The sequence below is a fragment of the Esox lucius genome, chromosome 12, assembly GCF_011004845.1.
Source record: "Esox lucius isolate fEsoLuc1 chromosome 12, fEsoLuc1.pri, whole genome shotgun sequence".
NCBI classification, from domain to species: Eukaryota; Metazoa; Chordata; class Actinopteri; order Esociformes; family Esocidae; genus Esox; species Esox lucius.
Genome location: NC_047580.1, coordinates 17672898 through 17683265, shown reverse-complemented (window position 1 = coordinate 17683265; position 10368 = coordinate 17672898). Strand labels below are relative to the sequence as shown.

Genomic DNA, 10368 nt, shown 5'->3' with positions numbered 1-10368 from the left:
CATGTTTATTGTGGGTGTGATATTGTTAGTAACACAATTTCAGTTTCCAAAGACTTTGGTAGAAATGGTTTTTGAAAGTTTATTTTCAGGTATTCCCAAAACTGTTTTCTCTCAATTACAAAAAACAAACAATATCTACCATTTATGAGTGCGGTATGCATAACAACATGTATTCATTGTTTACTGAAACTATTGTAGGCCTATTCATAAGTTATTTTTTGGCATTCTTGATCTTACATACAATGTGGCAGTGTCTTTTAGTTTTGGTGCAAAAGATATGACATATGTTTTATGAACCTTCATGTGGAGGTACCTCTATTCTTCAGCTGAATGTCACACAGCAATACATTGACAATCTCACAATCAGCATGATTAAACAGTGTAATCTGACAGGCACCTGGCTTTAGATGCAATACTCCCCTCTAGAGAGCATACTGTACTGTAGGGTATTCAACACTTAGAAGGTTGGAGCCTGTTGTTTTTTTACACCCATCTTGTGTCCCAGGTCTAAAGCAGACCTTGATTGGGTGGTTAGAATGGAAAAAACAGAGTGGATCTGGCTAGATAGAGGTACCCTGGTGTACAGGGTCAGCAGGGTAAAACAGTAGTCATTTCACAAAGGCTGCATTTACACAGGTGGACCAATTTCTTTTTTCAGAAACTGATCTTTCAAACAGTCCCAACATCTTTTCACATTATCTTTTTTTTCAGAGCATATCTGATTGGTGAAAAAAAACAAAATATCCAAACTGGGCTACCTGAGTAAACGCAGAATTTTTGTCAGCAGTCACTCTTGGTTTGACAAGTCAAGCCCTAGCTTTTACTGACAGGTGTTGTAGATTTGGATTTGCTTGTTGATGTCATTAAGAATAGCCTTCATCTTGTCTTCTAGGCCGTCCAGCTGCCGGGCTTTGCCCTCCAGTGTTTTCTGGTTCTCTTCATAGCCTTTTTCTAGTTCTGTGGATATGAAGTATATCAAGTAAGTTTTTAGAATAACCACAACTGGCTGCCTGACATTGACCTGCTAGCTCTATGGTTTGAGAAAACCACCATCAGAGCAATTCACACAATACAGTGAAACGTATTAGCCACAAGATGGCAATGTTGCCCAAGATATTCTACAATATTAGCTTGTGTTAAAGCAATGCTATCCTAAAACAAAGGAATCCCAGTTCCCTCAAGGGTGCCTCCCACACACCTGCTAGTCTTAGGAGCTTGTTCTGAGCGTCCTTCAGTAGGTCCTTGGCTTCATTTCTCAAGCGCTCTGCTTTCTTCTTGGCCTCCTGGACAGTCTTAGCTTTCCGGTCCACCAACTCCTGCACTGTGTGATACTTATCTGTCAGCTCACCATCTAATATCTAAAAAGAAAAAGACAGGGTAATCAGTAACAGAAACAGTATTGAAGTTACAAATACACCCAAAAACACAACACACAGACACACCACATTTGAGGTTTTACTATCTTTGTAAGGATCCAAAAAGTCCTAGCCTTACCCTTAAACATACCTCATAACCCTAAACCTTAAGGGCTGGTTTCAGGTTTAGGGCAAGTCTAGGCTCAATCCGTGTCTACAAAACCACCCTTATGTCCGCAAACCACCCCAATGTCTACCCTATCCCCACATAAGTATTACATCTCCACGTATCCTAAGGAAGACATATCATTAAAATTATGAACTTTCGTACGAAAGTTATTCAGTTATTGATATTTACCTAAAACTAACCCCTAAGCCTATATTTTCTTCACGGGGACCAGATAAATGTCCCAATATACATTTGTACTTGTTTTGTTATCGTTGCAGGGAGTTTTGGTACTCACATGTATAGCAAAACAAAAACACACACACCTGCTTGGCCTCTGTGGCTTTGTCTCGTGCCATCGTGGCGGTCTCCTCGGCTCTAGCCGCTGCCACGCTGTTGTTGGCCCGTTTGAGCTTCAGAGCATGAATCTCCCGGCCGAGACGACCAAGGCGGTCCATTGCATCATTCAGGTCATGTTCACTGCTGGAGGTCTCAGACTCGATCTGATTGTAGAGAAAACACATTAGGAATGTAGTATCCCCTCATCACATCACACAGTGTGCAGGCAGTGTCCTCTAAAGTACCTGTGCTAGCCGGTCCTCTGTTTTCCCAATATTAGCCCTCGCCCGCTGTATTGCCTTCTCCGCTGCAGCCTGGGCTGTCTTAGCATCCTCAAGTGCTTGTTTTACTGTTTCTGCTGTAGATTTCACCTGCTCTGCCCGATTCCTACAGAACAGAAATAAACACATTAGAATCCGTTTTTAGTTTTGCTGTGCTAGCCCATTCTCTATGATTTGATAAAGCTTTTACCTATAACCTTCTGGGACCTATGGTGGCACACTCACTATATAGTTTATACATTTTCCATCCAATAAAGCATAAAGTTACACACACCTAGCCTTCTTTGCCTCCTTCAGCAGCTGCTCTGCTTTGCGCACATCGTCCTGCGTCTGTTTCAGAATAGCATCTACATTGGAGAGGCTCTGGACCCGGTCCTTGATCTCCTCTGCCAGATGTTTGATCTGCTGGGGTGAGGCCGGGATGGAAAGCTCCAGGACGCGGTTAGCCACTGTCTCAATACTGTCAGGATCAGCACCCTCCTCTTCAAGGAGACAGAAAAGATATTCAGAGATTTTGGACATATATTAAAAGTTACTACTTAATTATGATCATCATGATGGTCCTGTTGGGTCACATTTCCTTTTCCTAGTCGCCAACTAACGCATGAGGAAGTCCCGGATCTGCTTGATGAGGTCCCGCAGGTCGTTGTTGGAGCGCTCCACCTTGTTCTTGGTGTTGGTGGCTTTTTCCAGAGCGGCCTGGGCTTTATCCTTTGCCTCCTCTGCCTTGGTCTTGGCATTCGCCACCTGAGAAGCAGAAGTATACAAAAGACCAGAGAGAACTGTTATCAAGAACCGTAGGGTTTCCCAACCATTGGGCCCCACACCAGTACCGGGTCTTGGAGTGTTTCCTGCCGAACCGATGGGCTTTAACATGCACTTTATCTCCACTGACCTTGTGGAAAAGCTCCTCCACCTCCCCCATGGCTTTGTTCAGCTGTTTCTCCGCGTGTTTTGATCTTTCCAGGGCAGTGTTGGCAATTGCTACAGCACCATTGCAGTTCAGGCCTCCGCAGTGCCTATTACCCTCGTCGTCACGGCAACCTGCCCCTCCGCAAGGGCTGTCTGCACAAGGGCCATTGTTAGGGGCCCCACAGACCTGGTCAAAGAGATGAGGGTGGAACATTTATTGGATTCAAACATTTTCAGACATTATATATACCCATATATGCCAGTCAATTTGCTGGACATTGTGTTAAGCAAGGCCTACACAGAATGCAGCAGGAAATGTTTGCAATTTGTTAGATATGCACCTGTGAGGTTACAGTTTGATAATAAGGCATGTAAAATTGTCAGATATTGAGGATGCCTGCTTCACCTTCTCATTGATCTTCTTCATGTCCAGAGTCTGTGCTTTAGCACTGAGGTCCCCTAGTGCTCGCTTGTTGGCTGCATTCTTGCGGTTGAATTCATCTTTCTTGGCAAGGATGAGGCGTTCTGTCTTGCGGCGTGTATCCGCTGATTGGCTGACAGTGCTGGGTGTGGTGGTGGTGGATTGGTTAGCTCGCTTCTCTGCGTCACGGGACTTGTTATAGGAGATACGGATGCTGTCATATGCACCTGAGGTAAAGAGATGCACCAGATCATAAGAATAACACATTAATACTATAAATAAAGGAAGAAATAAGGTAAGCCTCCGCTCACCCAGGAAGTTGGAGTTCTTGAGGATGTCTAGCTGACGGTGGAGCTGATCTGAGGTCAGATTCAGCTCCTTGGCCTCTCTTTCCAGAGCACTGAGCTCATTACTGGCATCAACGTTACTGTTTTGGACACTGGTCAGGTCTCCCTCCAGATGATTCAATATATCTGTGGTCTCCCCTATCTGAGACCTGAATGGGAAAGGGTCAGGAAATAACAGTTAAACAACAAAAATGGAGTCCAGTCCATTGGTCTAAGTCCCTGCCTCAGAGTACAGCTGTGACATTGCAGCCAGGAGTTTGAATCCGGGTCATGGCACACCTAGTGCCCTGGGGTCCAGCAAAGAAAGGGACAGTCTCAATGCTGTCAGGTGTGGATGGGAGGGAGACAGAGGTCCAAGGCACTAGTGTGAGACATCACTACACCAGGGTGTGTCGCAGCCAGTCCAGACCGGGAGACTCCAATTGGCGGTGTCCTTCACGACACCAGGCTGGTGGTGATGGCGGGGACCGGCACAGCGTTCCAGCGCTCCGTCAGGCAGACTGAATGCCAACACGCTGAGGTCATTAGTTAAGCATTTCCTCTGACTCAGTGAACCTACGATTTGAGTGAGTAGTGGGAAAAAGAAACCGAACAGCTTGAAGAGTCATATTACTGATACACCATTTCTTGATCTACTACTTTTCTGAGTCCACCGGGAGTTGCTGTGATAAGTCAAGGTCTGAACTAGAAATTGGACATCACAAAATTGGGAAAAGAAAAAGAGGTAATTATTTTATGAATTAGAAAAAAAGAAAAAAAATACAAAACTCAAACGAGTTATGGTAAATTGATCCGGACTGAACGGTCTGCATCCACTAGTCATTTGGCCAACCCACCATAGAGGAGGGCAGCTTCTGCTCAGCCTGGTCAAAGCTCTAGCCTGTCCTGGCTTGAGTTAACCTTCCCTTAAAGCAAGGATAGCAGAGTCCCTGCCCGCCAACACAACCCCCCTGTATCCATTTGCATTGTTCTATACAGCATCAGTGTGTATTGTTATATACTGTACCAGTGTACGCCTTATACCTGAGGTCTTCAATGAGCTCCATTAAGACCGCCACTCCCTCCGCGGTGGTGTTGCGGGCGTTGACAATGCCCTGGGCCAGTGCCAGCTTATCCTCCAGGTCTCTGAAGGCTTTCTCATAGGCTCCAGTTAGACCTGTTGTCTGGATCTCCAGAGCCCGGTCCGACAGGCTCTTGGTGCGGACAGCCAGATCCTGAACCACCCTGTCCCAGTCCCCGAAACACTGGTGGCAGGGCTGGCAGTTAGGGAACTGGCCCGAGAAGCCCCGGGCACACTGGTCACAACGCACGCCCGACACCCCCTGCTGGCACACACAGTGGCCAGTCTTCTGGTCACACTGGGAGGTCTCTATTCCTCGCGGGTCACAGTCACAGGCTGGGAGAGGCCGACCAAGGAAGTGAGGCATGGTTAGTGCATATCTACTGCTGACAGTGGCAAAGGTATGACTAACCAGTAACTTGAGGTCACTGCGGATACTGACCTCGGCACTGGACCCGGGGGTCTCCCCAGTAGTTCTCCTGGCAGTCAGTGCAAGTCTTCCCACCGAATCCTCGACGACACTGACACTTTCCGGTGAACTGTGGCACAAAGAGGGCAAATGTGAGCAAGGAGCACTGAGGAGAATTGTGTTATATAAAGCACCTCAGTGTTTAAACCACACACACACACCTCGTTGCATGTCGGGTTGACAGCGTTGTTGGGGTCACACCCGCAGGCCTCACAGCCGCGGCCACTAGCCAGGTTCCAGGAGTTGGGCTTGCAGTGGTCACACGTCAGGCCGATGGTGTTGGGCAGACACTGGCACTGCCCCGTGGAACGCTGGCACACACAGTCATCCCTCGCCGTACACTGGTTACGCTCTGTGCCCAGGAAGTTACAGGTGCACTCTGACGACACATTCAGGAGAGGGTCAATTCAACGACACTACGGTTACCATCGTCCCAGTTTTGCAGGTTGCGTTCTTTTTTCCTCGGTAAAGACCGGCAACACTTCGGCAGTCACTCACTCCTGCAGTTGCGCCGGGATGCTTCGCCGTAGTAACCACTCTTGCACACACCACATTCCGGTCCCTCGGTGTTGTAGAGACACTTCTTACACTCTCCTGTTCTCCGGTCACACGCCTCGGCGTCCGACTTGTCGATGTTGTTGCTGCACCTGCACGGCTGGCACTGCCCACCTGGCTGAGAGGGGTTACCAAAGTAGCCAGGTGCACACTGGTCACAGCGGGGACCTGTAACCAATAGGACAAAAAAGGCTGATTGAAAGGGAAGGACATTTTTCAAAGGAAATGGGTGGAAAGTGGAATATCGCTTTTTGAGGTATTTATTGGATGAATGAGAGTGAAAAAACTGCCTCCGTATTTCCAAGTATTTCCAATTGTCTTCCTGTTGGGCTGAAGCAACACGCGTACAGCTTCTTCAGGCAGACAGAGTCATGTGCTGTGTGTAAAACTCACTTTGAGGACTATCAGTAAAGTTGCTATAGTTATGTTACTCCTACTGTAAATAGCGTCTATATTTTTGGTATATTTGATTGTGCAGTGTTATTACTTGGGTTAAAAGGGAGACGGTTAGCCAGGAGATTAACAGGGATTAGTGAGGATCTCTTTGATCACACTGTTGTAAAGCAGATTATGTTCAGTCTTTTAGCAGACTGTGAACGATTAGCAGTTCTCACAGAGAGCCCACATCTTTCAAGGTTGGATTAAGAGGAAGGGAGGGATACTCGACTATTAATTGTGTCTTTATGTCTTTGTTTCCTCCTGTCTGTGAAATCCAAAGTAAGTAGCAGAAACTCCCATTGTGATTCATCAGAAAGCACATCAGAAAAAGCTGATTGCATGCATCTAAAGAAGAATAAATGCAGAGTGAAGATGTTTCTGTCACAGGCTCACAGTGGATGAGAGAGGGCCATAGGTTGGTGTAGTTTCACAGTGGATGAGAAAGGACGATAGGTTGGTGTAGTCTCACAGTGGATGAGAGAGGGCCATAGGTTGGTGTAGTCTCACAGTGGATGAGAGAGGGCCATAGGTTGGTGTAGTCTCACAGTGGATGAGAGAGGGCCATAGGTTGGTGTAGTCTCACAGTGGATGAGAGAGGGCCATAGGTTGGTGTAGTTTCACAGTGGATGAAAGAGGACCATAGGATAGTGCAGACTCACAGTGGATGAGAAAGGACAATAGGTTGGTGTAGTCTCACAGTGGATGAGAGAGGGCCATAGGTTGGTGTAGTCTCACAGTGGATGAGAGAGGGCCATGGGTTGGTGTAGTCTCACAGTGGATGAGAGAGGGCCATAGGTTGGTGTAGAGTTTTGTGTTTTCACCAGTAATGTGTGGAGATTTCCTATGATTTGGCTGAGGCAAGAGCCAGGAGTATGGTGGTTTTGTAGGAGAGGATCAAATAGTTTAAAAGTAGACACACTAGAGTGCAGAATCAAAGACAGGTATGCTCTGCTGCTTCTAGTGTATAGCCGACAACATGTGCTGTTGCTAATTCACCAACCACATAACAGAAAAAGTGTCTGGCCCTGAGGGAAACCCACCATTAGTCAGGCTCTTCACTTGTTGATCTAGACCCTTCCCATCCTTCCTCACCTGCAACACCTGATTCCTACATAACCCCAAAATTATAGTTGTACAACAATATAGTTGTTCTACGCAGGAGATACTGAAGACGCTAACCCAGACGCAGTGTCAGTCACCCAACTCAGTTTATGTTACAATACAGTGGTTCGGAACTGATTTGGTGTCAGTCCTTGGGAGCTCCATCTACTTTGAGGCAGCAGGTCACTGGGTCGTAGCGGCGTTTGTGTGTGAGGTGCTGAGGCCATGCCAGGAGCAGGGGGGTGATTAGGAGGTTGGGGATTCACCATCATCATTACTCACGCTTGAAGGAACCCTCGGAGCGCTTAACCATCCCCCCTATGCCAGGTTGGGTCAGGGAGGAAACAACACATCATCATTCCTTCCTGGCACGTGGGACTCTAACAGTGTCTACAGTGTCCTTATTCACCAAATGACCCACCAGGCTTGGACTGTCACACTACAGAGATTTTCCAGGGCATCATCAACCCTTAGTTGACACCGACCCGATCAAACTGTTCGTCACCTGCTTCCCCTGCCTAAAGAAGAAGAGAAGCGAGGAAGGACAAATGGAGGTGCGGGCTGTACCTGTGTAACCTTGGTTACAGTTGCAGACCACCTGTCTGTTGCGGGTGTCCTGGTAACAGGAGGCGGCAAAGTGCCGTCCGCTGTTGGGACCATCTGGGCAGGGGCACGGTCGACACTGGTTACCGCTGCCTGTGCCCAGCACCGGGTTGCCATAGAAACCATTGGCACACCTAGAAATAACAGTAACAGTAGGCTTGTCAATGACATGGACTTCTTTCCATTCCCAGACTCCCCCTGGGGACGTGGTGTCTCACCGGTCACATTTGTCCCCTCCGGTGTTGTCTCGGCAGTTGACACAGGCTCCGGTCCTCTGGTGGCACTCCTCTGCGTGTCCATTGCACACGCATGGTTTACAGTTGGGGAAACCCCAGTGTCCCGCGTGGCAGCCATCACAGCGCTGGCCATACGCACCATGGCGACACGGGCACTGGCCGGTCTGCTGGTCACAAAACCGAGTGACGGCACCTTCCAGACTGCATTCACAGGCTAGAGAGAGGAGGAGGGACAGGGAGAGAGAAGAAGAGGGACAGGAGTGAGAGGAGGAGGGACATGGAAAGAGGGGAGAAGGACAGGAGAGAGAGAAGGAGGGAAGGGAGAGAGAAGAGGAGGGACAGGGAGGGAGAAGAGGAGGTATACGGAGAGAGGAGGAGGGACAGGGAGAGAGAAGAGAAGGGATACGGAGAGAGGAGGAGGGACAGGGAGAGAGAAGAGGAGGGACAGGGAGAAGAGGAGGGATAGGGAGAGAGAGTATGGGAGCAGATGAAGAGGGGTGAGGGAGAGGATGAGGTAATCAGCCAGCAGGGGGTGCCACCAGTACATTGGTTTGCCTAACTGGGTTAGAGTTATTTCATAATTACAAAATAAAATACAGCTCTGGTAAAAATGAAGAGACCTGTGCACATTTTTTTTCCTTTCCAAAAAAGTCGAAAAGCAAGGTTTCTCTGGATTTTTTTGTAAAATAAATCAGGAGAAAAAATGTATCTATTTATAAATAAATAAACCTGATTTCCTGAAATGTTATTCCCCTACCAAATCTCTTTTGTTATGATGATTTATATTAATTCTCTATTTAATTATAGATTCTATTTTTTTAAAGAAATAGATTTGATCCAACAATAGTGACTGTCATCTATTTACAGTAACAGAATCCTTTACTTAAACGGTTGTAGCTTAGCTTCTGAAAGTGAAAGATAACCCTGTGTGCATCAGACTCATGTCTTCCAGTTTACACCATTATTGGGGACATGCGCACAAGGTTGGTGACCCCTGACTGGATAAGAACAGGAGTGCGGGTGTGGGGTTAGGACACTCACCTTTACATCCTGCCGGTCCAAAACCATAGGTTCCAGGACCACACTTGTCACAGCGACGTCCGATAATGTTTGGCCTACAGCGACACTGACCACCACGTATGTCACACACCGAGCTGACTGAGCCCTGTGGGTCACACTGGCATGCTGGGAAGAAGAGCGAAGTGATCAAGTGAACACTTCGAAACACCTTGACGACGAGCTGATGGTGTTTATGAGGTATGTACTGGAAGAGAGCATGGATGACTTACGCAGGGCTCCGTCATTGATGATAGCCGACATGCTGGTGATGAGCTTGGCACAGACGTCACTGATCTGGGGGCGCGTCACGCTCTTGGCCCCCTCATGGCAGCGGTAGCGCTCATAGCTCTGCTTCCGAGCGATGGAGGTGGGGTCGCCGGCAATGAACATCTCCAGGGAGGAGTAACGAGGGAGCAGGGAGATCTGGTAATAGAGGAGTGGTGAGGGTAAGCTGGACTACATAAAAAGAACAGAAAAATAGAATTTGTTGAGTCTTGGTACTCACAGAGTCCACTAGAATGTTGGCTGCTGTTGTACCCAGAATCAGGATGCTGTTCCCGTCCAGATAGCGACTGAACTCAAACTGAATGGTGTAGCTGACTCCTCTCTCCAAGCAGACAGGCTGAGGCAACACAGCAAACCTGTAGCACACATACCATTAAACTACATATTAAGGAGAAGCTAAATCCACCATATGGGCTAACATCAGTTCATAGGCATTTGGTGTGACCTGAACCAAACGTGTACAGTGGGGAGAACTGGTGTGTGTGTGTGTATGTCATGGTGAGGTACTGGTGTGTGTGTGTGTGTGTATGTCATGGTGAGGTACTGGTGTGTGTGTGTGTGTCATGGTGAGATATTGGTTAGTGTGTGTGTGTGTGTGTATGTCATGGTGAGGTACTGGTGTGTGTGTGTGTGTGTATGTCATGGTGAGGTATTGGTTAGTGTGTGTGTGTGTGTATGTCATGGTGAGGTATTGGTTAGTGCAGTGGCTCCCAACCTTTTTCAGTTACTGTACCCCCAAAA

At 47.6% G+C, this 10368-nt stretch overlaps 1 protein-coding gene and 1 long non-coding RNA gene across 3 annotated transcripts in view; one reads left to right on the top strand and one right to left on the bottom strand.

Annotated features, from left to right (window-relative positions):
* Positions 1-65: 65 nt before the first annotated feature.
* lamb2 (laminin, beta 2 (laminin S)) overlaps positions 66-10368 on the bottom strand; it is a 31630-nt gene continuing 21327 nt past the window's right edge. The window contains exons 17-35 of one of the 2 annotated variants that reach the window (XM_029124022.2): positions 9848-9983; positions 9573-9765; positions 9325-9468; positions 8266-8497; positions 8012-8181; positions 7727-7762; positions 5849-6073; positions 5512-5729; positions 5324-5420; positions 4845-5217; positions 3786-3970; positions 3460-3701; positions 3037-3240; positions 2744-2888; positions 2416-2623; positions 2106-2247; positions 1848-2024; positions 1199-1358; positions 66-957 (exon numbers count right to left, since the gene is read on the bottom strand). In XM_029124022.2, the coding sequence (XP_028979855.2) occupies positions 821-957; positions 1199-1358; positions 1848-2024; positions 2106-2247; positions 2416-2623; positions 2744-2888; positions 3037-3240; positions 3460-3701; positions 3786-3970; positions 4845-5217; positions 5324-5420; positions 5512-5729; positions 5849-6073; positions 7727-7762; positions 8012-8181; positions 8266-8497; positions 9325-9468; positions 9573-9765; positions 9848-9983 (3424 nt within the window). In that variant the 3' untranslated portion in view covers positions 66-820. The remainder of the gene's footprint in view (positions 958-1198; positions 1359-1847; positions 2025-2105; positions 2248-2415; positions 2624-2743; positions 2889-3036; positions 3241-3459; positions 3702-3785; positions 3971-4844; positions 5218-5323; positions 5421-5511; positions 5730-5848; positions 6074-7726; positions 7763-8011; positions 8182-8265; positions 8498-9324; positions 9469-9572; positions 9766-9847; positions 9984-10368) is intronic. The other variant, XM_029124023.2, reaches the window with a different exon arrangement.
* LOC109616433 lies at positions 6095-7460 on the top strand. The gene is made up of 2 exons (XR_002197569.3): positions 6095-6796; positions 7025-7460. It is a non-coding gene; the product is annotated as an uncharacterized LOC109616433 (long non-coding RNA).